The 24,283-nt window shown below is 43.9% G+C and overlaps 1 protein-coding gene across 1 annotated transcript in view; it reads right to left on the bottom strand.

Moving 5' to 3' along the window:
* Positions 1-4,684: 4,684 nt before the first annotated feature.
* Positions 4,685-24,283, bottom strand: part of LANCL2 (LanC like glutathione S-transferase 2) — a 33,391-nt gene continuing 13,792 nt past the window's right edge. The window contains exons 3-9 of the mRNA XM_052795516.1: positions 22,270-22,477; positions 19,890-20,037; positions 19,127-19,273; positions 15,391-15,573; positions 13,112-13,288; positions 9,679-9,751; positions 4,685-7,894 (exon numbers count right to left, since the gene is read on the bottom strand). Coding sequence (XP_052651476.1) covers positions 7,779-7,894; positions 9,679-9,751; positions 13,112-13,288; positions 15,391-15,573; positions 19,127-19,273; positions 19,890-20,037; positions 22,270-22,477 — 1,052 coding nt within the window. The 3' untranslated portion in view covers positions 4,685-7,778. The remainder of the gene's footprint in view (positions 7,895-9,678; positions 9,752-13,111; positions 13,289-15,390; positions 15,574-19,126; positions 19,274-19,889; positions 20,038-22,269; positions 22,478-24,283) is intronic.

Below are 24,283 nucleotides of genomic sequence, written 5' to 3'. Positions count from 1 at the left end.
GGGTGGTGTTTGACTGCAAAATAAGGTTGGTGCTGGTGGCTGGGATCCCTGGGGATGTGTGGGGCACTCCCCTGCCCCTTCCCGGGGGCACCAGACCAGGGTACAGGGCTGACTCCCCACCTGCCTTTGAGATCTCACCATCTACATTTGATGGCGATTTAATGTGTTGTGGGGATCAGTCTCCTGGTTCTTGCAGAGGTGTTTGATATGGGGGTTTAAATGCCTTGAACAGGGCTTGGGCAAAATGGAGATGCTTAAGCCGAGCCAGCAACATAAACGATACCCCCTTGAAGTCCTTTCTTCAGTTGTGTGTCCCCAGAACATGCCTGATGTACCTGTGAGGAGGCAGTGATCGGGAGGAACATGCTCAGGTGGGTAAGGAAACCCTTGAGGTCTCTGCTGTTGTGACTCTGGCAGAAATGGGAGCAAGAACGGGGTCAGTCCCTTTCTGCCACAGTGAAATCTCCAACTATGCCGCTTTGAGAGAAAAGGCACTACCAGGGACTCCCGGTACCCCTTGCCTGTAGCTCTGGTGTGGCCAGTCCTTTGTGCGTCCAAGGCTTGTGCAACAAACCCAGGCTGCGCTGTGGGATGGGGAGGGAACCTGCCCTTTTCTGTGGCTGGGCAGTTGGCTTTCAGCCAGCGGTTTCACTGTCTCAAAGGAAAGGTTATGGATGACTGGATGTGCTCTGCTCTCTTTCCTCCTTGGGGATCATGCAGGGAGGGAATGAGCAGAGGTCTTTATAGACTTGTAAGGACCCTGTGATCCTTGTGTGCAGCTTGTGCCTCCAGGTACGCTGTCATGAAATTTGTCTCTGAAGGGCTATGAAGGTGGTATTCCTGAGACTCTGTAGCTCTCAACAGGGAGTCGGCCAGCTCCTCATGAAGCAAACCTTCCTGACCTCAGGTGTTTTCAGGGCCATGGACCCGGCCATGTTTCTGAGCAGGTTCTAGCTGCTAGTTCTTCTTCCACCATCACTGGTGAGACAGAAAAGCCCCATTTACTTCCCTTCCTATCAGCTGGCAGGGGTTTCTCACCTGTAGGTAGCCATGTGTGACCAACACACCATCCACCCTGCCTCCTGATGAGCTCTTCAGCTAGCAGTGCCCTACCTCTGTCCCACCAGCCCTGTGTCTCCCAGGCCAGAGTGGTGCAGGGTGTGCACTCTGCTTTCCAGGTGGAGGGAATAGTTTATTTCTCGAGTGTTTTTCAAGTCATTACTTGGCTACAGATACCAGAACACCTTGAGATTTGTTTTGGATTACATTAAATCGATTGGCTGCCTGATGAGTGCTAAGGGTAAATGCTTGGGACAGATGTATCCTGACTCCTCCAGACCTTAGAAATGCACTTCTTTGGTGGAACAGACCTTCTTAAATCTTGGTTTAGGGGCAAGCCGAGGGGTAGGAGGGTGGGCAGGTACTGCCTGCCTCCCCTTGCCTCTGGCATGCACATGAACCACTCTGCCACCGGCTGCAGCCACAAAACCCCAGCAGCAGGGGACCGATGCAGGCAGTGCCAGGCAGCTGGTCATGAGCTGCTGGTCAAATGCATTGCAGACTGGGAGGTGCATAAATGCTCAACTTGATGGGTTTTGGCAGAAAATCAATCCCAGCCCCTGAACGGCTGTCCTCAACTCCTGCAGTCCCGTCTTGCGTGGCAGCAGTGGAGGGCTGGCAGGGCTGCTGGTGCAGAGACTGCTGGTGGTCTGGGGTAGGTGCTGCTCGGGGGAGATTTTTGGTTGGGGGGGTGGGATGTGGGTGACCTGGTGGGTGGCAGATGGGTGGGTGTGACCCAGCACCAACAGAAGGACAGAAATGATCCAGCTTCCATCAGTAAAAAGGCATGAAGTGGCACAGCCTGAAAACTTGCTGGTTGGCATCCTGCATGATGCTTTATGTCTGTGGGCAGCTCCAGGGGGTTATGCAGCCGTTGGTTATCAGCCTGGGTTTGTTGGTAGGTTGCTGTGGTTTGAGAGGGGAGGAGACGAAGAATATGCTTGTAATACCATCTTCTTCTAACTAGCTACTGTCAGGAGTAAGCAGGGGTGCAGAGTCACTCTGTGATCATGGGACTGGCCTCGCAGATGCTGTGTCCTGCCTATCACAGGAGACTTTGGGAATTACTTTCCTTCAGCTTTTGGTTCCTCCCTCCCCCGCCTTGTATGCTCCGCATATCTCCTTTCAGCCCTGCAGCAGGAGCGTGAGATCTTATTCAAGATGATCAGAAGAAAAGCAGCAATGGGGATTGCTTTCTGTCCTTCAGCGAGGCTGTAAAGCCTCTTTGAGCAGTCAGACCAAAGCTCACCCTTCAGTCACTGGTGACACAGCTCTAAGTTCCTCAGGCTCACACTGAAGGCAAGGGCTGCCTGTTGCCAGAGCATCTCCTGGGCTCAGGAGATGCTTTTTTTTTTCTAAGTAAGTTTTCTTCCCATAAAGCGCCTTGCTGCCTTAGGTCCTATTGAGGGAAGAGTCCGTACTAATGGGTGAATTAAGTTCATGGCAGTCTGAGGGTTCATAAAGTTTTGCTGCTGCTGCTGCTTCTTCAGCCTTCCAGCAAATACGCAGCACTCGCTGTCAGGCCCAGGGCAGCTGAAACACCTCTGCCAAGGTGTAGGCAAGAGAGCCTGTCAAGGCAGGGCTGTTGGGCTGAAGCTGCTAAAGTAGCACAATCATCTTATTTGTGGATTTTTGTTCTTGATTCTCCCCTCCACCTCCTTCTCCCTGGTGTGACCAGGTGCCCCATGGCTCATAGGAGAGGGGCAAATGTCACCTGCAATATCCTGCAGCACCTTCCATGCCTCTCTGTAATTAGCAGGCTGACTCATCAGTTGTGCTGCAAATGGGACCTGGCCTGACAAGGAGGGTACCAACCCTGCCATTTCTGTTTGGGGCTGCCTTGCAGCTGCTCCTGTGTTTCATTATCACTTTGGGAAAAGATAATGCAGCAACAAGCTTTTTTGTTTTGTGGGTGGGTTTTTTTTCCTTTTATTCCGAGCCCTGTGACAGCTTACATTGCTGTGAAAACAGCTGGGACTACATTTTTCCAACAAGCTCTTCAGACTGTGTGGTACACAAAAGCACAAAGGAGGTATTGCTCTTTATTCCCTACTTAAAACAAAACACAAAACCCCAGATGGGTTAGTTTTATATGTATATACCCAAGGCGGCACTTTTTGGCACACAGGTCAGCCAAGAAGATAAAACACCTTGTCAGATAGCGGAGCCTTTTTTTTTTTTTTCTTCTTCTTCTGGTCTATCTAATACATCACTGCTAATTCAGTGGGTGAGAGAAATGGGGCAGGATGTCTTTGCAGGCCCTGTGGCTTTGGAAGCCCTCCCCTCTGCAGCACTGGGGCTTCAAGCTGTCTTACAGCTCAAGCTGATTTTACAGTTGTTTGTACTCTTTGATAGGGAAACTACTACAGACACACCATGCAGGGGAAGATCTGGCATAAGGCAGTTTCTACAAAGCAACTGCTAGATAATGATGCTGTTAAAGAGGAGAGGTGCAGCTGGCAGCCACTGTCCCAAGCTGCCAGGTCCTGCAAGGTGAAGGGGACAGCAGGGAAAGCAGAGGGAACAGTGACAAGTTAAGCAGCCCTCTGACCCCAGAGGCTGGAGATGGAGGTAGCTCCTTAGCTGCATGTGTTATTTTGGCTTTATGCAGTGAGAAAGTCACAAGGATAGGTGTATGTGTCTATGTCTCTCTATATTTATCGCCTGCTGCCTAACTCCAGCTTATCTAATAGCTACAGCTGGATTTACAGCAGCCTGCTTGTATCTGTTGAGGAGAAGCGGTGGCTGAAGACAGGTCACTACTGCTTCCTGCATGCAAATCACGGCTGCTCTGCCGTGCAGAGACAGGGTTCCTGTGCGTCAACACGAAAATGAATGGGGGAAAAAGTGAAAAATTTCACCAGGAAAAAGACTGTTGCATCAAAACACCCTGATGAGACAGGGCTCAGGCAGCACACTGCTGCCTAGCTATTACCTGACACGCAGCACACATGCTTCTTCCCAGCCCTCTATCCTTCCCTATTTTGACATTACAGAGAACTGTTGTGCTAAAAAAAGCCCTAATGCATTTATCTAGCTACAGCTGAATTTGTAGAGATTATCTTCAACTCCCTACCACCAGACCAGAAATAATGTTATTAATTCAGAAAAGCAGCAGTTGCTCTCTGTGGCAAAGAGGGCCACAAGTGGCACATGGGGCTTTGTGAAACAGAAATACTTGCTTGCAGCATACTTGAAGTTTCCTTCTGTTAAAGCCGAACTAGAGAAAAACATCAAGCTTTCTCAAAGCTGGAAAACAGATGTTAGCTGGACAGAGAGATTTCATACATGTGTTCTTAAAAACCAGCTAGTCAAGAGTCAGGCTGTAGCTGCAAACTGTTTAACAGGACCTATGTGACCAGAGAGGAAAGCAACACTTTGCACTAAGCAATGCACCCTAAAAGCACCTGGGAGAAGCAGCAGTAAAGAGGCCTGCAATGCTAGTAAAAGGTGAAGGTTAAAAAAAAAAAAAGGCGGCAATTTGCCCACTCTCTGACATGTGTTTCATCCTGCAGGACTGTAAGATCAGGAAGCAGTTCAGCAGTAAGATCAGTGGGACAGCTATCGCCACAGTGCTGGAGGGAAGGAAGGAGTACAACAGGAAAAAAAGAAAGAATCACACAAATTACCACCACATAGCTTGATCTTTACTAATAAAGCCAAAGAACAAAACATCAGCATTTTTTTCCTCTTTTTCTGCCCAAAGAGCATCTCCATTTTTAACACTACTGCTTTTTGCAACAGATGGACGATTACACACGGACAAAGCAAACGAGGGAATATTGAGACTTTTTCCACATTTTTAGTTTGATGTGATTTCTGAAAACAATGCCTTGGTGAAATATATTTTTTCACCTTCACACAATATCCTTTCTTGATGGGCCACCTAGATATCACAATGCTGTGACAAACAGAAAGGAGGAGCCACAGGGAAAGTCACATCAGGAAGACAAGGCAGACGCACTGTCAGACGCTTCCCGACTCAATACATTTCCAGTCTTGCTTAATTCCAAGAGGACTCTGCAGAGAAAGACAGCGCCAAGCCCCACCACAGCAGAAGGCTGGCTACAGTACAGAAAGAGCTGGTAGCTGACTTGCTCATTATTTCGACGGGTGCACTCAAGCATCTTGGAGATCTGCTCAGTATTAGGCTGTTCTAAATGTGTATATACCTATATATTTTTTAAACCAGGAAGCTTTAATTACCCTTGGGCTCCAGCCAGCCAAAATCACCTCCCACATGTGCCACTCCAAGCTCAGCAGGGAAGGCAGCATATATGTATATAATCACTGAATGAAAAAACCTGCTTGTTGACCCCCTAGTTAAGCAGTCAGTACAACACATGCTTGGGATTTGCCAGGAAGACCGGTGGGTTCTGTTGTGTGTTTGCAGGCAGTTCCTGCAAACCTGGCAAGCCTCTTCCCGCTTAACCCACCCCACATGCTCTGCAGTCACTGCCAAGGGGAAGGAAAAAAGGGGTAGGGGTGATGTGAAACAGGATCAGAGCTGCCATCTAACTCCTTAGAATTTCTGTGAGACTTCACCCTGGGCAAGTTTCCTCCCTGGCTTATCTATGGGCAGGATCAGTGATCCAGAGGCCGAAGAAAGAAAAACAAAGTTAGACCTTAGCATGGTTGCCACGGAGGAACATCTCATTTGAGATGGCCTCTACTGGTGCACTCTGTGCATTGCCTCCCGTAATCAGCTCTCCCTGTTCCTCACTGATCCCTCCGCTTTCTGCTGCTCTGCTCCGGTTTGCTTCACCCCAGCTGCTTGCCATACAGCATCCCTCACTCCCACTGCCTTTCAGCATTTTCCCTCATCCCTGGCTGTACAGATGCATCTGGGTTTGGTGTCCCCCCCCCCCCCCGTCCCCCCCCCCCATCTTCTGCCCTTTGCCAGAGGGGTGGAAAAGTCTCTCCTCCTGCTCCTGTGTTTTAGTCATACCTGACAATCCAGCAGAGGAGCTACACTGAGACATTAAAGCTGTCCCTGCACTGGCACTGCTGCTGTTGGCCAGCAGAACCAAATGTGGAGATTATTAACATCCCAATGGATATGGCAACAGACACTGTGAAGTTCAAGGAAGTCACCTGATACCATTCAGATATTTATGCAGGAGCAACACTGCATCTCCAAGCCTGACCGCAAACACTGGCGCTCAGCAGATGGCCCACAGGTCATGCATATCCCGATGCATGCCTGAAAGGTCAAACTCACTGCCATCTGTCACACTCGCACCTGACAGAAGATACCAACTAAAATAAGCACCTGAAATGACAGAGCACAGGGAGACCTGGGGGAAGGATGACAACAGAGCTTGAATGAGTTAGAGTGTGCTACACCTATTACCTTTTTCAAGCAGTAAGCATACTTACTATCTGGAACACATAAGCCTGCTGTAAGTGTACTCAGAGTATGTCCCAGTTCTCCCAAACTGAGCGCCTGATACTCAGGAGCACCTGGAGGCAGGTCTAGTATTTCACAACCCCACCACACTACAAGGGGAAGCAAAGCACTAGCAGCACAGTTAAGACTAAGGGCAAAGGGCTTTTTCTGTTTGGATTTTAAGGTGAAATAAACTTCAATTACAGCCTTGAGCAACAGTTTCATATTGCTTATTAATCTTCTGCAGCCTCCACAAGCAGCTGGTATTTATCGGTCCTGTCATACTACATGGGCTAAATGTGGCAAGGCTGGGAGAGGGAGGGAAGGGCCCAGAACAAATCACCAGCTTGGTTCGGAAGCAACAGTCATCCTGAGTTACCAGCATGAGAAACTGCCGACACCCTCCCTTACTCATTCGTATACTAGGATGCTGCAGGACAGGCTTATTACAAATCCACACACAGGAGAGGAGAAGCACAGTTATGCTGTCCCTGCTCTGCTGTTGGTGGCAGCGGGAGGTTAGTACGGGTGACTCCACCTGCAGTTTAAGCTCATGCCATGGGATGGGGCTTTGCAGAGGTGGGGACAAGCATCTCCACCCTGCTGCAAGTGCCTAACACACTAACCAGGTGCAGGTACCAAAGGGAGCCTCTCTCAGGCTTTCAAAAAAACCTCCCACAACAGCAGCAAAAGATAAATCAGGTCCCTTCCAACCTGCTAAGTTTCTGAAAACAGAGATGGCCTCATACCTCTTCATCAAAAAAGGCTGATCTCCATCATCTTAGCTTCTAGGGACTGTGGAGAAAAATGCAGAAAAATACAAACATAAAAACGTTTTTCATCTCTTTTTAAGGTTACCAGCTCACCAGTGAAGCTGGGCACTGTCCTGCAGCTAACTCTCTGGCATAAGGTGGAACTCTCTGGGTAGCCACGCTGCAGAAAGCAACACTGCTGTTGTGAGTCATGCACAAAGGTACAGGACAGAGATTCAAACAAAGACCAGCTTTTTGCTAACAACAAAAGACTTGAATCAACACACAACACCAATAAACATGCAGAGCATGTCAAAGACCTGAAAAAGACAAATACAATGGAAGAGAGAAAGTTCAAAACCTGACTTCTCTTGTCCTACGTCTGAAGGTGTCACTTTAACAGAACTTAAATGTGGCTTCTCCCGTTCATGCTCTAATGACTTCATGGTCCTTTGGGGCAGGGGGGGTGTGAGAAAATGAGTTTATCCATCCGTCGGTTCAGGGTCGAGTTGGTTCAGTATCAGAGGCACTAAACAGTCTCATCTCTTTTGGCATCAGTTTCCCTTCAAAATGATCTTTTAGCTGTCCTGTTCCACTTTGTTTTCCCTCCTTTGAGGTCCAAGTTCAAACGCTGGAAAGTGGGAAGTCTCCGGTACTGAAATATCTGAGAGGAAGTGAATAGCTCCAGCCATGCCTAAAACATAACGAGAGAGATCTTTGTGCATCTTTGACATTAAAATAGCACAGTTGACAGCAAAGGCAACAGCACCTGTTCGAACACCGCCTCACTAGGTTTTTTTTTGAACAGGGGAACTTAGGGCCTATAGAAAGACAAGTTCATCTGTACTTTGCCCAGGAAACCCAGTATCACTTGAAAAGATCAAAGGCAAGAACCAAGATCTCTCTGCTACCATCTTTTCAGCTGCACAACCTCAACGCTACTTCAATTAAGAAAAAGTAAATCGCAATTTGGACTGTCCCTCAGCATTTGAGCAACTCTTGCTCATCATTTCATTGGTTAAAAAACAAAGGCAAAACTTTATTATACTTGTGATGTACAGATTCATTTGTTCACTATTCATAAAGAGATCATCCAGAGCCTGAAGCACTAACACCAGCATCACCTAATAAAACTCTTAGTGTGACAGACAACAGAGGTGCCCTACAGCAGGAGAGCAGACAAATACAAGCTCAGTTTTATGATCGAGGTAAAATCCAATTTTATCAACAGCTAAGCACATACAAACAAAGGAACCTTCCTGAAATACAGCATCTGAGGCAAATGAAACAATTAGGACAACCCCTAAGATGCACATACAACTTCCACTGAAAGTATGCACATACATGCAGAATTGGACAACTTCATACACAATTTTGGCTACAAAAATTTGGCTACCCCCAAATTAAGACTTTTTTGTCTCAAAATTGAGATTTCTAGATTTTTCTAAAAAAAAAAAAAACCACCAACATTAAAAAACTAAAATAAAAGCTGTATGTCGGCATTAAAGCACAAATCATCCTATTGTTGGCACTACTTCAACTTCTCAACAAATTTCAAAGCTCTTATACAACAGATTGTATGCTTGCCTTTTCCCTCTACAAGTGCATGCAAGGGAGCTCTCAGGAATAAGAATACTTGTACTTTTCTTCCTTAAACATTAAGACAATAACTCTGTATTTAGAAGGGATGCATATAACTACTGCTCTCTTGTGTTCACACCTTGGATTGGTTTATTTGTAAAATAATCCTATTCGGTCTGCTGTAATTTCACATATTTGTGATAGGTGGCATACTAGGCTCACTGTTCATGAAGTAGCAGTGCTACTTTAAATCCTGCTTGGGTCTTTGATTCCTTGCTCCTGTCTTTCTAAAACATAAGGACGAGACAGGGAATAGAAAATAAACTACAAATAAAAAATTACAAAGCTCTAGGAAAGTATTTAGGAACGTCTTTGAACTTACAGAAAAGCCCCTAAGAACTCTGCATTTCTTTTCTCTTCAAGTGATTTTGGTTCATATTAAAACTAGCTTTTCCTTGCTTTAGTATTGCAGCAGAGAAGGTCTAGTTCTGACAAACCAGCAGCTTCTACTAGAGATCCCCTACCCACAGCTGCTCCTTTGCCCAGTCCCTCTGCAACAACACCCACAACAAAACTGTTGCCTGGACTTCTGTTTGCTTTAAGCCAAGAGCCATCGGCACAGCAGAATTTTTTCCAAGAATAACAGTGGCACTGGCTTTACATTGGAAACTGCTAAAATGCAACCAAAAGTGAGAGTTATGATAGTGAATGATTTTCTTTTGTCTTTCTCCCTCCCACCCCCCTTCTTGTAGGCAGAAGTGGTGGTAGGGGGTGGGTCTATGTTTAATAGTAGAGGAACCCACCAAAGATTTCCCAACTCCTAAGCGTGTGCCAAAACTCCAAGGTTGCCCTTCCTTCCTGTATAATACAATACCATTTGCAACAGCACCACTTTACCTTCAAAGAGAGAATAAGGTCGGTCAGGAATACGACATCCATGTGCACCATAGTCCAAACACCATTCAGCAAACTGGGGAAAACAAAAAAAAAAGTTTTGTTTTGTTTTAACATTTTTTATTTAAGACTGTTAAATGCAAGCTTGAGTATCTGCATATCTTTAATAGGTATTAAATGTAAAATTGTGTAAGCAGAAACACAATACAGAAATCACTGTCCAAGATCAATTTATCCCACTTCAACTGTGACAAGGCTGCAATTAGGTTTTAGGATATGTATTTCCACAGCACAAGTCTCAGTTTTGTAACGGTGTAATTAGGTGGGCTGTACTTAACTTCTGTTTTCTGTAAATCAACCTTGCTACATGTCAATGAAAAATGCTGTGAGAACAGATACATTCAGTTTCAAGGGCAAAATTTTTCCAATACTGTATCAGTTCCTTATCTGTCTTGGTGTTTAATTTATCCACGTGCTCAGGACTCAGGGTTGTTAACTGCATTTTGGTTTTCTTTCACTTCTGTGCACCAATTTAGAGTATTAAATCTCCAGTTGCCATTACTTAGTTTTATTTATTTGCTCTCCCCAAGCCTTATGAAAAATCGTTCTAAATCAGTTAGACTATTATGATCATCCATGTTTTGTTGCAGAAGACGGAATACCATTAAAAAGAGTTGACACTGTCTTTCTTGTGTTTGATCAACACTGCTGCAGTAGCTACATTAGACATACATGACTTATGAATCTGGATCAATTTAATAGCAACCATCTATCTCTTCTTTATGACTCCCCAGAGCATACAGGGGGCCACAAGTTCCCCTGGCATTTCTGTGCTTGGAAGAAAACCACTGCTTACTCAAAATACAGTGCGAAGATTCCTGCAAATTAAAGAACTGAGAGGTCTCTCCCCGCTCTCCCTGCAATCTGGGCAACCTGCTAGCAAACAGATCATGCTACTAACTAGAGGGTGCCCTGGCTCTAGAGTTGGAGCTATACAGGGTGTGAGCATGCCCCCAGAGCCATCAGTCTGTTCAACAGGAGGATAAACTGGCATCTCCTCCCTTCTTCCCCCCATTCTGTTCTGTTTAAAAGTTTACTGGGGGATGGATTTTTCTTCTCTTGGTAGGGGTGTGTGCATGTACGTGAATGTCTTGAGGAAACCCAGCAAAAAAACCACAAACACAAACATTGTGGTCTACACTGTTACTGAGAACTGATGAAACATTTTTGGGCCCCCAAAAGATATAAGTCTTCAAACCAAGGTTTAATCCTCCATGTAATCTTGTCTTATATGTGAGGACTGAACATGTTTATGGCATGTTTCTAAACTATAATCAATTCTTGCAACATCCACATCTTATTGCACACTAGCCTTTATTATTACTGCCAGCCTGGGAACTGCAACAGAAATTTAAAAAATGCACCCCAGGCTACTGAAGTACAACCATCGTTTAGAAGTTCATAGCTTCAGCACAACTCACAGATCCAGTAAGCCACACTAATATCTTTGTTAAACCAAGGGGGGAAAAAAAAAGAAATATCTTCTAGCAGGAAGACATCTGCCATTACTTGTCACATAGACTGGGCATGCTTGCTATCAGCAGTGGTTTAATCACAACGCTGAGCAGCACAGGGCTCGGATGCTCTCTGTTGCCTGGAGCCCAGGATGCCGCAGCCCCTCTCTCATCTCACAGGCAGGCCACTAGGAGCAGCTCAGCCTTCTGGGAGCCTGTCTGATAATGCTGGAGAAAAGCTGCAAAGCCAAAAATGAGAAGCACAAACCAGGAGCCGTGGCCTTTCAAGCTCTTCTGGTTCATTTGTGAAACAGTTTCAGGGCTCCTGAGAGGTAACCAGGGATTCCTGGCCAGACTCCTTACCCTGGGCCTCAAGTTTCTGGTGTGAGCAAACACCCCTGGGAAGGGAGCCATCTAAGTTCTCTCAGTTACATGCCTTTAGGTACCAACATAACTGCACGCTTGCTTCCCTGCATGCTCTGGCTCAAAAAGAAAAGATTTCAAGAATGCCAGACAAGCAAATTCCTCTGCCTGTTTCAAGATTTCCCCTGCAAGAGCCCGAAGGGCCTGACTGAATGCTGGAGATGCTAAAATGCAGAATGGCTGCAAGTATGCTGCCAGACCTGACTATGCTGGGCACCTCCAGCAGTCAGTCTTTGGCGACTGTGCCACACTGTCCTTCTCAAATGGATTTCAGGTATGTAATCAAGTCTCTTCCTTTTTTGGCTTTGAAATAGATATGCTCGCTTTTCTCTACCTTGGTATGGAAGAATGTCAAGGCCCTCTTGAGCCAAAAATGCAGTGCTAACAGGACTTGCCAATACTGCACAGAGCCACAGAAGTTGTACTAGCATGAACGATGACAGGGAGAGCCCAATAGCTGTGCCGACAGCAATGCCTGCTTGGTGCTGTGGCTCACACGTCAGCAGTGGGTGAGTCCACATGTGACTAAAGACACGCATTTGCTGTGGGAGTGCTCGGGGTTTATTACGTTCTCTAGGATGCAGATATGCCTACAGGTGTCCTCATAACACGATGCTTTGGTAAATGTGAGACAAGCAGCAACTTTTTAAAGCTCTTTTTAAAGATGGAGGACAGGCTGACAGTGGAGATTAATACAATAGCTTTACATATGGCCAGTGCTCATCTAAAAGCACCTAAGAAGCAACTCATCAAATTTCCCACTGCAATACTTTTAAAAAGGCCTCAGCTAAATAACTATGTATGCAATATGAAAGCTAGTATCAGTGAATTAAGCTGAAAAAAACCCAACCAACCAAACCAAATCAAACCACAAGTCTTAGGAGATTAGGAAACAGAGGCAGACAAAGCCTTCTCCTTTGGTAACTGCTAGCATAGTCAGAGCTGATAGCAGAACCTGGACGATTCCAGTGGAAAAATTCTGAGTGTCTTTCTCTGCAATTTGTATTAATAAAAAAAATCGAAGCGAGTAATTTAATAACTGCAATTCAGAGCTCTAAAAGCCCCAAACAGACACTAGTCAGAAAACAAATAATTACAAAAGACTACAAACAGTATCGCTTGAGGAGCTGAGGACGACAGTGGATGTCTCAATGGAATAATTAGCACCACATAACATTAGTCTGTTATTGTTCAGGCGGGCTGATTTCAGACTCTATTTTCTTCTGAACACGTGTTTAGTTCCTCCCCCCTTACAGAACATTTGTGCGTCTCACTCTGCATATTAAGATGGTACGTGCCCCACGTACACGGTTGAAGTCGTCCAGTCAAAGCATCAGTAAAGGGGAGCAAGTGACAGGACCCTTTTGTCCCACCCAGACGCACAGCCAGCCAGCTCCAGCTCTAGCACACAACAGCCTACTTCGATCACAGTTTACTCTTGCATGGGCGTTATGACATGAAAAGGAACAGCAATTTTGCTGGAATGCTGTAAAGCTCACCTTGCAAGCTCGGTAGAGGTACTTTTTGTCCTGAGTTAGGTTATAGAGAGACAAGAAGGAGTAGCCATTGCCAGCAGTACCATGACAGATCCCATATCCTTTTCTCAGTAAACCTCTCTGCCAGATGACATCACTACAATCCATAGCATCTTTCAAGTATTTATCCTCTTTAAAAGTCTGTGGAATAAAAACAGAGAATAAACACACATAAATTGAAGTCCTAATGAAAACAAAAGGAAGCTGGACCTGAGAGATGTTTTGCTTGGTGTGGGTTTTTTCCATATACAACTTATTTTGAATTTTAATAATCTATTCATCATAGACTTGCCTTTCTTTTCTTACTAAGTTGTTTCTCCTTTCCCTGCATCGAAAAAGAAAGAACTTAAGTTTTTGTTTCTGAAATCAGGACCCCAAAGGAAAAACTCGAGTTCAAGGCCCTGGGTTCTACAACCTATAATCTATTTGAAGGGTACGTGGTCCTTTTTTGCTTCTCCCCTCCATTCCCAAACCACAACATCATTTGATTTGAAATACGGAAATGTAATTCTTGTGTCCAAGAAATGTAACACAGAATACTGGCCATCAAATCTGGTCCTAAAGTGCTAACTCCTGGTCTCCCTGAGTAATTCTTCTTGGTTACTCACTGTCTGCCTTCAATTCCACGTCAAAAATGCACAAGAATATCTCTTTGCATAGCACAGGGCTCTTTTCTGTGTCACAAGTACAAGTAGGAACGCTCCATTATCTTGATTAGTATTTGTACTGGAAATACTCAGAAGCACTAGCCAGTTTTGGCAAAGGACCAATTTTGCAACGTTTATTGCAACTGAAGTGCATTTTGGATACAGAGAGCCCATCAAGAGAGCAGAAAACAAACCCAAGTAATTTAGCTGAACACCACCAGACTTCCACCTTTGTAAGGCTACCTTTTTGCTCCCCTTTGCCTAAGTCACTCTACAGATCAACAAGACAAAGAAAAAAAAAATAATAAAGTAACTGATGCACTACTGTAGACTTAGTCCTTTAGAGATGAAATCCCCTGCCAGGCTATTTAATAAGGTAATAGAATCAATTAATATGCAAGATTCTTAAATCCACAAGCTTTATAAAGAAAGTCCTTCTCTCTGAACAGGGTTTGTCAGCTACTTAGCTGTAACATTTTGAATTAAGGCCTGGCAACAGCATTTGATTTTCAGGACAAATACTGCTGTCTATTATTTTAAGTCCCTGTGCTTGGTATGAAAGCATAGCCAGCAAAACATACTCCAATTTTTCTTACCACTTCTTCAAAAAGCAGAATATAAAGACTAAAAAAAAATGCATCATGTGCCCCATCACCTTAAATGTAAAAGAGGCCAGAAAGGAGACTGCTAAACAGAACTTGGTCCTACTCTCTTATCTCCTGCAAAACATTTTGTGCTGGGGAAAGCATTGCATTGACAAAGAAGGAGGGGGGGTGGGGGGAAAGAAGTCTGCAGTGTTAAGTCAACCTCCTACCACAGTCCAAAGAAAAAGCAAGTGTGACTGCTGCTACATTCAGCAATGCTGTAAGAGATTTACAGTTCACATTTCAGGTAGCAGCATGAGTAATTATTCCATAAACCAAGCCTGCTTTTCATCAGCCCACCCAGAGGCCGACCAGGGAATCTGCCAAGAAGGGCTGTCAAAAGCAAGAATCAATTTGCATAAATGTAATTAAATGGCATAATTTCAAATGTCATGCAAATCAGAAGTGCACAACACCAGAGATAGCAAACCTCGTTAAGCATGGAAAAGAGCAAACAGTAGGCTTGTGGTAGCTCAGCGGTTATATTTATGCCCTAGAAGGGGCCTGGGATCTTTGCTCTGATGTTAAGTTCTCAAGAGCTATATCTTAATAATGAAGTAATTTATGGAAGACATTCTTTGGCAAGACACATGAACCTATGCTTTTGAAAACCAACATAATTCTTAAAACTCTTGGGATGAAGATTCAAAGAATTTAGGTCAGTGTTCTCACACCCAGGACTCCAATATCGAATTGTTTAAATACATAGCCCTTTTCCAAGAAAGCCTGAAGTCTAGTAACTGCTAGCACCCAGAGAAGCAATTTTACTCACTTATTTCCTCTTTACAAACATACCTATGTAAGTATTTTGAGATTCTTAGGTGCCTAGCCAAGGGTTCTGGTTTGAAAGTCTAGATCTAGAAAGATGTAAAATGCAAACCTTACAATCTAACAGGGCTGCATACAGGTCTCTCTAAAAATAGAGGTCTATTATGAACACAGAATGATTCACCTTATAAGCTTGCATGAGCATGTGGATGACTCCAGGGGCACCATGGCACCAGTGAACCAGTCTGTCAGTCTCATTGCTCAGTGACGATGGGTAATTCCCAGATCTGAACTTTTTATGACGCACATAGTCAATGCTTGGCTTCACCAGCTCTGCCAGGGTCTCCTGGTCCACATTTGCAATTGGCTAAAGAAAACATTAAAAAAACACCACCAAAACCATAAACAGAAGTAGTAACAAATTGTGTATCAACACTTAATTCTATGATCTATTTTCAATTATCTCACATAGGTGCCCTTGATCCAAATACTTTGAATCACTTCATACAGATTTAATTAATGCCTGCTTACAACACCCTTGTGAAGAGCATTTTTACAGCTACTGTAGAGACAAAGAAAGTGGGGCACCAAGTTGTTACCTGTCTTACTGGAGGTGACACAGAAAGACTATGGAAGAACTGAGAACAGAATATGGATTTCAAGACTCCCAGGCCTCTCTTTATACCTTAAAACAGAGAGAACACTTACAGGAGAAAGATGGTTTTATAGCTTCATTGCTCATAATACACACTTAAAACACAATGGGTTACACATTTTGTTTTAAAAATAAGTAACGCAGATAAACCTGTCCTATTTCCCAATAAATGAAGAAAAGTGTATGTAGTGGCATACCTGGCAAAGGTTTATGAAGGTTAAAGTTTTCCATCATAAACAAAACTCCCTGAAGCTATGGGCTATAAGTCTGCATTTCCAATTTCAGAAGCAACAGCTACTTCCCCAGGTAGCTAAACATCTTTGTACTACGAACTCATCCTTAGATTGCTCTTCCGAATTTTCTTTCTCATTTCTTCTATTTTAGTTTACATACTTGCCAAAAGGAGAATATATCCATCAACCCGCATGCTCCTTGTAAGTAAAGGTTTAGAAGCCAAGTATCTGTTGGGTCTATAGTTGTTCTTTGTTGGCATTCCTTCCTCTACCAGCCCATTTTACAGTATTTTCATAACAGAGCGCTCTATTTTTATACAGCCTACATGATTTCTGGAATCCCTGCAAGCTGTGGGAACAACTGCAGAAATTGGAGCCTGCAGGAGCCTAATAACTGAGCTTATTTTTTTAAGTAACTTGTCTTTGTTGCTGACTCGATGTCATACAATTCATTGTTTCCCACCAGCTCCAGCACATTCACATTCAACAGGTGAGCACACTGCTACAACTGAGAGTCTTACAGCCAAATGAAGACTTTCAATAGCTGTATTTTCAGTAACCTGAAAAAACCAAAAGCCTGTATTTCACCTCAGGCAGGAAAGCTTTACCAGACTTCTACCTACAAGGTCCCTCGAGCAAACTCCACCTGTGCACTTTTCTGAGTGGAACAGAAACCTTCCTGCTGCTGATCAGAAGTACACCTGAATACAGATCAGCTTATTATGAAGAACACCCCAGAGCTGATCAGCCCTCACTCAGATGCTGACCTGTGGGGTAGGGAGGCTCTGGGGGAAGCTTTGTTTCGCGGCTCTGATTTCACGCTGCACCCCTGCAGCAGAAGGCAAAGCAGATGGGCACCAGCAATAAATGCCTTCAGTCTTGAGCTGTGCAAGGCAAACCCAGCCCAGCACATCTGTCCTTGGGAGGTAAATCCAAGAAGAGCAGAGCTCTTTACAAACCTCATTCTCGCCTTGTGCTGCTGAGAAGATCTGAGTACAAGTGAGTTCTTTGCCCAACCTGCCGAGGTTCGCAGCACCTACTTCCAACAGCAAAAAGGTAACCTACAGGTATGTGTCCTGACTCTCTGGCCAAGAGCAATGATACACAAACAGACATTTTTGCTTCAAGGTAAATGAAAGGGGCTAGGATTTGAAATTCCCTAGCCAGCACTTCAGAATTTCCCCTCTACCTCCTGGATGAGTTATTTAACACTGCTGAGCTCTTATTCTTCTACTAGTCTTCTGTAAATAAATCCAGCAATACATGTTTCCTCATAAAGGTGTTGTACAGAAATTATGATCAGTGACCTTCACATCTCAGGTGCTATGTTGGATATCCTTTTTCTGTTATCAAACAATGACTCAACAAACCATCTCCTGAATTCTTTGCTGAAAATACAGAAAAATTCTCCTCATTTGGGGTGGGAGGGGTGGGGAAAGGACGGACTCCGATATGCCATCTTCTTCTGCAGTGAATGACTCAACTCTGCATGACTCATAATATTTAATGTACAGTGAAAAGACAGTAATCTAATGCATAAACAATGGCTTTGTGGTAATTCTTAAAAGCAGCAATTATATGTAAAGGAAAAGAGTTATGATTTTAACATGTAGACAGAGTAGCTTCTGCTTAAACCAAAAAGCACTGTGCAATTATTTCTGCTATCAGCCTTGAATAGTAAATGAAGGATGGAGCCTTTAAAGAGGCTTCTCAGAAAATCTAACAGAGCCAGAGAAGGAAAAATGGAAGCCAGGAAAATGAGGGAGCCAGAAGGGGGTGGACCACCTTGTTGAAGAAAGCAGGAAGTGAAGATAAGGGCACAGTAAATCAGGCCAGCCTGAGGCCCCAGTGAGACGGTCACGGCAGAAAATGGCTGTAGTGAGGTTAAGACATACACCCAGGTAGCAGAGCAGTAGCCACTTCCACAACAAAGTCAGGCACTTTAGCCTGAGCTACTGGTGGAAGTGAGTGGTGTGAACTAATCTGAAACAGATGGGGAGAAGTCACAGCACCTTTTGCAAATGAGAAACAGCTGAGCAGTGGCAACACCAAATACCAGCTCAGTCACTTCTGCAGTGAACATTTGTATGCAGCTTTGGGTTGTGAGGATGTACAATCCTTCCAGTTGCCTTAAGGAAAGTCATTCTGCATGAGCTGGTAAGAAAATTAACATTTACAAACATGCACAGACTGGCAGCACCTTTAAAAACCAGAAACAGGTACAATACAAATCATGCAGCTCTATGGCCATCTTCTATAATGCATCTTAAGGCTCTTTTTCCAGATTGTACAACAGAAATAAGATACACAGATGTGTTTTGAAAAACATCATAATCCTATTGGAGAATCTCAGGAAAGGGGGAATGGATTTAAGTGTGGGAAACAGGAGGTATACAGAAGAGAGGAATCTCAGGACAACAGAAAGAGGAGAGCAGGGGTCATAAATGCACTAAGAAACATCAGATTTTGGGGGGAGAGATGGAGGGATAAGGAAGAGGAAGAACATATAAAGAATAAAAGCATACTGAAGACTAATGTGTGATTAAGGGTAGTCTTCCAAAAGCTTCAAGGCAGTGGGGGGAAAAAAAAAGTCACCAGAGAAGAGAGGAAGGGAATGGAGGACAGGAGGCACCAGTGGTGCACTCATCACAAAAAAACTGAGGAGTGATGGATGGTAAGTGAATATTTAGCTGGTCTAACTGCAGGCACCAGAAGAAGTACAAGGATGAGGGAAGGCACCTCACTATCTCTGTTGAGGATAGGAAACTTCAGCTCCTGGAACGCTGGTGCTCTGAACCACAACTCAAGGGTTAATCCACTCTAATGCGAGGATACCCAAGTCACAGTTTTCTTCTGCTACCAGGGCCTGAGCTAGCACCTCTGCACAGTTCTGTGCTGCAGAGCCTAACTCCAGATTCTGAGACCCTGACTCAGCACAACACTGGACATGCATGAAAGCTGAAGATAAGATCCTCTGATGCAAAACAAGAAATCACTGGTGTTTCACCCCAGCCCACAGAAGACATTCTTACCTGCATGAGCATGTAATAGATCCCAGCCACTCCATGGGCTGCTCCAACATATTGCTTCCTGTGCCACCGGTACAACAGAGGACAACGGTCTGTTTTCCGCTCCTCCTTCGAGAAGTTTTTCCCCGATTCAATAATAGCATCTATTACCTAAGAAAGAGAACATGCCTCTTCCATCTGTCTTGCTTGCTTTGATTCAGAGGGTTTTGCTTTGTCATGACTAAAACCACAGTAAAGAATAAGCCACAATAAACAGTGACAGAACAACAATATTCAATTCATTTGGACTTGACTGTTGAGGTACAAATGGAATTTTTCCTAAATGATGGAATCACTTATATTTCTAAGAGTGGAAATTTAATATGTAAATATTTCTAATCACTTTTTTCCAGGCTTGCCTTCTCTGGTTCCAGTATCTGCAGAACAGTCGTGCATCTTCTCCACACTGAATTCTCCTTTCCACTTAAATAGTCCCACACTTCTGTCTTAAGGTTTTGTGTAACAATTTCTCATCCTCAAATTCTGCAAAACTAGTTACATCTTAGATGCATTTCCATGGCCAGCCATGGACCCACCCACACTGGCTTGCGTCAGTCCCAGCTGGGCAGCAGGGAAAGGGAGAAGAGATTGGAGGGACAGATGAGACTGAGTTCCCAGTTCTAGGTCCCTCTCCTCTCCAGCAACCCTCTCCCTTGAATTTTGTGAACGAGTGATTCCAGTTCAACCTCACTGATGCTGTGGCACTGGAGAGAGAAGAGTATCTTACCTCTCTGATAACTGACTGTGAGACAGTGTCCGGACCAATTTCAGTATTCAGGTACAGCAAGGCATATAGGTAACCTGCTCTGCCATAAAGCAGCTCATCTGGAAGTTCAGCATCTGTGCTTATGACTGTCCTTTGGAGCTGCAACAACCTGCATCAGACAAGGAAGGTAGGGAGAGAAAGCATCTTCTCTAGAGACCATACTAGACTATGTATTGTACAAGCCATCAATCAAACCAGAAGCAGAATGAGTGCCAAAGCCCCGCCACTTCCCTTCAGTCATCCCCAGTTCAGCTGGCTGCCAAGTTTACGCACAGGAGCTCTGCGTGCCTGCCATCCCTAACTGACAGGCAACTCGGAGCGAGAGACAGGTGAATATTAGTGCAACTATCAGGTTTTTGTGCAGACAGAAACAAATGTATGGGTGCAGGGTGGGGGTTGGAGGAGGCTGGAGAGCTACTCCAACAAACAGGGAAACCTCCTGGAGCCTCTGGGAATTTCACCTAATTGAGGACCCTTAATTGTAGATGTGTAAGAAGAAAAAAACAAAACCAAAAAAACCCAATACCACCATTCAGCACTCCCCCTCCCTAGACAACACATTGTCTCAAATGTTTAGCAGCTCAATTTTGAAAAGGGCACTGCTATTACGCACAAGTGTTTTGCTTGCCTTTAGCACTGGAAAAAACAGCTTGGGCTGGCCACTGCAACTCTCATTTGCTCCAAAGAAACTCCCTGCTATTACTCCACCAGTCTGCATCAGAATTGAGGTGGAGCAGAGGTCTGTTTTCCTGCCCACTCCCTCCCTGTCTCTTCCTATCTTTTGTGATTAAATTGGCAATTAGATGAAACCATGGAGATGATCACATTTTAAATTGGGGGAGGGAGCAAGACAATCTGGATTAAGACCAAATTCAATTCCCAGAACCCCCCAGCCGCTACTACTCGGCAGAAATGTTAGCATTAACGTCATGCCGGAGCAAAAACACTGACCCCAATGGCTTGTTTATGCTGTCACTGCTTAATACCAGGGAAAAGCCACTCACAAAAAAAAGTTTTATATTATCATTCCCTTCTTGGAACTATGCTTTGGACTTAGAATTAAATTATTTTCTTTTAAAACTGTCCACTGTTAAGTTTTATTATTCAAATCATACAACTGGACAGCTACAAGGTAAAAAGTTAAAAGTGCAATCATAGATTACATTTTGACATCTATAATGCACCACTCAGCTGGTGTCATGAATATATTTGTAAAAAAAAAAAAAAAAGGAAGGAAAGAAACAAATACTCAAACTAACCTCCTTTTCAGTCCTCCTCCTAGAAATGACTTTCCAAGGAGAGGTGAGACTAAAAGAGTTATTGCTAATCTCATTTTGCTATACTCATGCTTCATGCCTTACAGCAACACTGCTTTCCTAGCTGCATCCAGAATGCCATGCCCAAGTTTACTGTCAGTTCTAAAAGCAAAAAAACCCCAAACCTACCACCCATTTCAAAACTGAAATATTCACTCAGGAACAGCAGCAGCAGCAGCGATTAATCACTCTAGAATTCTGGATTAGAAAGAGACCAATTGTATTTCCAAATATAAACCAGAATGGAGATGAGGACACAAGGCTCGTCTGCAAATTCTGGCAGCCTAAGGTATGCTGCTGGACCATGAGCAGGTGGATTGCTGGTGCTGAATGCAAACCCCACAAGGCTCCACTGCTTCCAGCCCGCACCAGGACAGCAATCAGCTCCGCACCAGAAAAGGGACAGTCAGTTCTCCAAGGAAGCTCTACATCTGAATGGGATTTCTCAAGACATTTATTACATTTAGATTACTTTGAAAAGGGGCTGGATTTTTTTCAGGCTACCCTTCATATGCTCTGACCTAATTAAAGCCCTTGCCTTTGACAGTTCAGCAAATACATCCTCTTTGTTTTATTAAATCTTTGTTACATACCAATCTGATGTACCATGTTTCCAGATCCCTGCAGTGTACATGTTTTGTAACGAATCTACAATTAAGACCCACTCTTTACAGGAAGCATCACATACTGCACAAGCACTACATATTGCTGATGACAAGTGTGTGGCTTTTGTTAGATGTCACCTCAATGTGACAAAATCAAAACATGCATGCACTACAGATATGCCCAGGACATCCTGTCCTTACAGCGACAGAGGACTCAAGACAACACGCTAAACATGAATCAAGTGTAATCCAGCTTTAATAAAGATAAAGCCTATTTTGTATTCTTCTACTGAAAATGTATCAGGGGAGAAAGTGTCTCAATTTTTTAATCCTGTCCTCCAAAACCCCACTTGCTAATGTTACTGAACCAATGCTCTCTACAAATTAAGGGCATGGCTTTTTGCACCATCAATCACTTACTTGGCCACACATTCTTTAGATTCACTGTCGTTTTTCAGCTTGTGATAAACCACTGCACCCACTGCCAGTGGCCCAGCATCACCACAGAGGAAAGTAACTCTTCTGCCATTCAGATTGCGAAGGATTCTCTTCACATAATCAAGAGATCGCTGCAAATGGCTCTGGTTTTTTGTGACACGGTACAGTTGCAGATATAAGAGGGCAATACCTGGAACAACCACATGAAAAAGAGATAGTTTCATTTACTCTTCCTTCTAAGTACATCATATTCCCCTCTTTAGTGCCTCTGAACCAGTAACTCAAATACAAACAGGTATTTGGGCAATTAAAACATGTCAGTCAAGGGTCCTAGCTTATGCAATGGGAAGGCATCAGGCCATCTATTTGGATTACGTTTCAATTTGGATTGTGACAAAAAGTTAAAAAAAATAATCAGGCTGAAGCCCAACGGTAGACTCACAATTTGCAGAGAATAAAGAAAATTCATGACACAGGCACCAATGCTCGGTGAAGAAATCACTGAAGACTCAAAAAATTGGGTTAACAAGCATGTGTATGACCAAGTACATTGACTATACAATACTAATCTATTATATCCAAGAAGTGATGTATTTTCCATTTGATTTATAAAAGGATCTTTTGATGAGGTTTTGGATTCAACTTGCCAAGTTCTTTATAACCCTTAAATGTACTTCACAACAAGACTATCAGCTTCTACGAGTTAAGCTCATTTGGAAAAGCCAGAAAGCAAACAAGTCCTCAGAGAATGCTGGAAGGTGTATCAAGTTTCACTCCATTAAACTCATAGTTTTCCATTGAAACCAAACCAAACCAAACCAAACCTTAAAAATTGCAACAATGTAGACTGAAGAAAGTGAAACAAATCCATCTAAGTGGATGTTTATTGGCCAATTGCAAGCATACATGTGCAGAAGCAAAATATTTACCTCCAGACCTTACTGCATCTCAAACTCATTTCTGAACAGGGAGAGCACTCTCCTGAGCCACAACCAAAGCTGAGTACACACAAGGCCCACTTAGATCCACAGAGAGACCACCCAAGGAGTACAAGAATAGCACCACAAGAGTGCTGATACATCCTCAGATGTTCTCTGGACTGGCCTTGAACAGGCCTTTCTAGAGGAGTCCAAGAGGGCAGCTGCAGAGCTTGGTTAGCCCAACTCAGTGGCACAGAAACCTGTGGGCTATTTACTGGGATTTCTGTAACCCTCTTTTATGTTGCAACAAATGTGTAGATACCTGGGCTTGGTCAAAGGATGATCAGAAAAGTAGCCATGACGCCCAGTTCATCCAATCCTCCCTTGTCCAACACCCTTAAAATGGCTCCTCCAAGAGGTCTGGCACATACAAAGAGTACTTGTATTACAAGATGGACTCTAACATGAGTCCTATGATTGTTACGTGCCAACAGTATATGCTCCAAGATTCTAAAGATACTTCACAAAGTACACACCAATGCTCAGGACTGCACTGCCAATAAGATTTGTCTAGACTTGGTACATGACAAGCAGGGCAGTTGTTTTCAGTATTGCTTTTACCTTCTGATTTGCACACTAGCAAAATGCTGCAAAGAGTAAGTTTGGGGAGAAAGTATTTGCACTAAGAATTTTAAGAGCCAGATCATTTAAGTATTTTTATTCAGAGTCATTTCCACAGGAGCCTTGAAAGAAGTTTACAACTTGGAATAGACGTAGTTGGCGATCCTTCTACAGGATGGAAAAACCCCAGTCTCATTAGACTGCATTACTTGTTCATCTATCTTCTTGTTTCAGCTGATGATGGCTGTGTTACTTTTAGCTTATGACTCATTTTCAGCATGCTCTGGTTTATCAACCGTAACTTCAGTTGTCAGTCACAGTGTCAGAACACGGCTCCCCGGGAGCCGTTTTGTAATGTCAATGTGAGAAAGCCCACCACTGGAGATCTTCTGCACTCACTTAGCAGCCGCTCACTTTCAGACCTTGAAACACATCTACCATTTAAGTCTGAGTTG

This window comes from Harpia harpyja, chromosome 1 (genome assembly GCF_026419915.1).
Source record: "Harpia harpyja isolate bHarHar1 chromosome 1, bHarHar1 primary haplotype, whole genome shotgun sequence".
In the NCBI taxonomy this organism is placed as follows: domain Eukaryota; kingdom Metazoa; phylum Chordata; class Aves; order Accipitriformes; family Accipitridae; genus Harpia; species Harpia harpyja.
The sequence above is the reverse complement of the archived record's forward strand: the minus strand, read 5'-3'. Positions and strand labels throughout refer to the sequence as shown.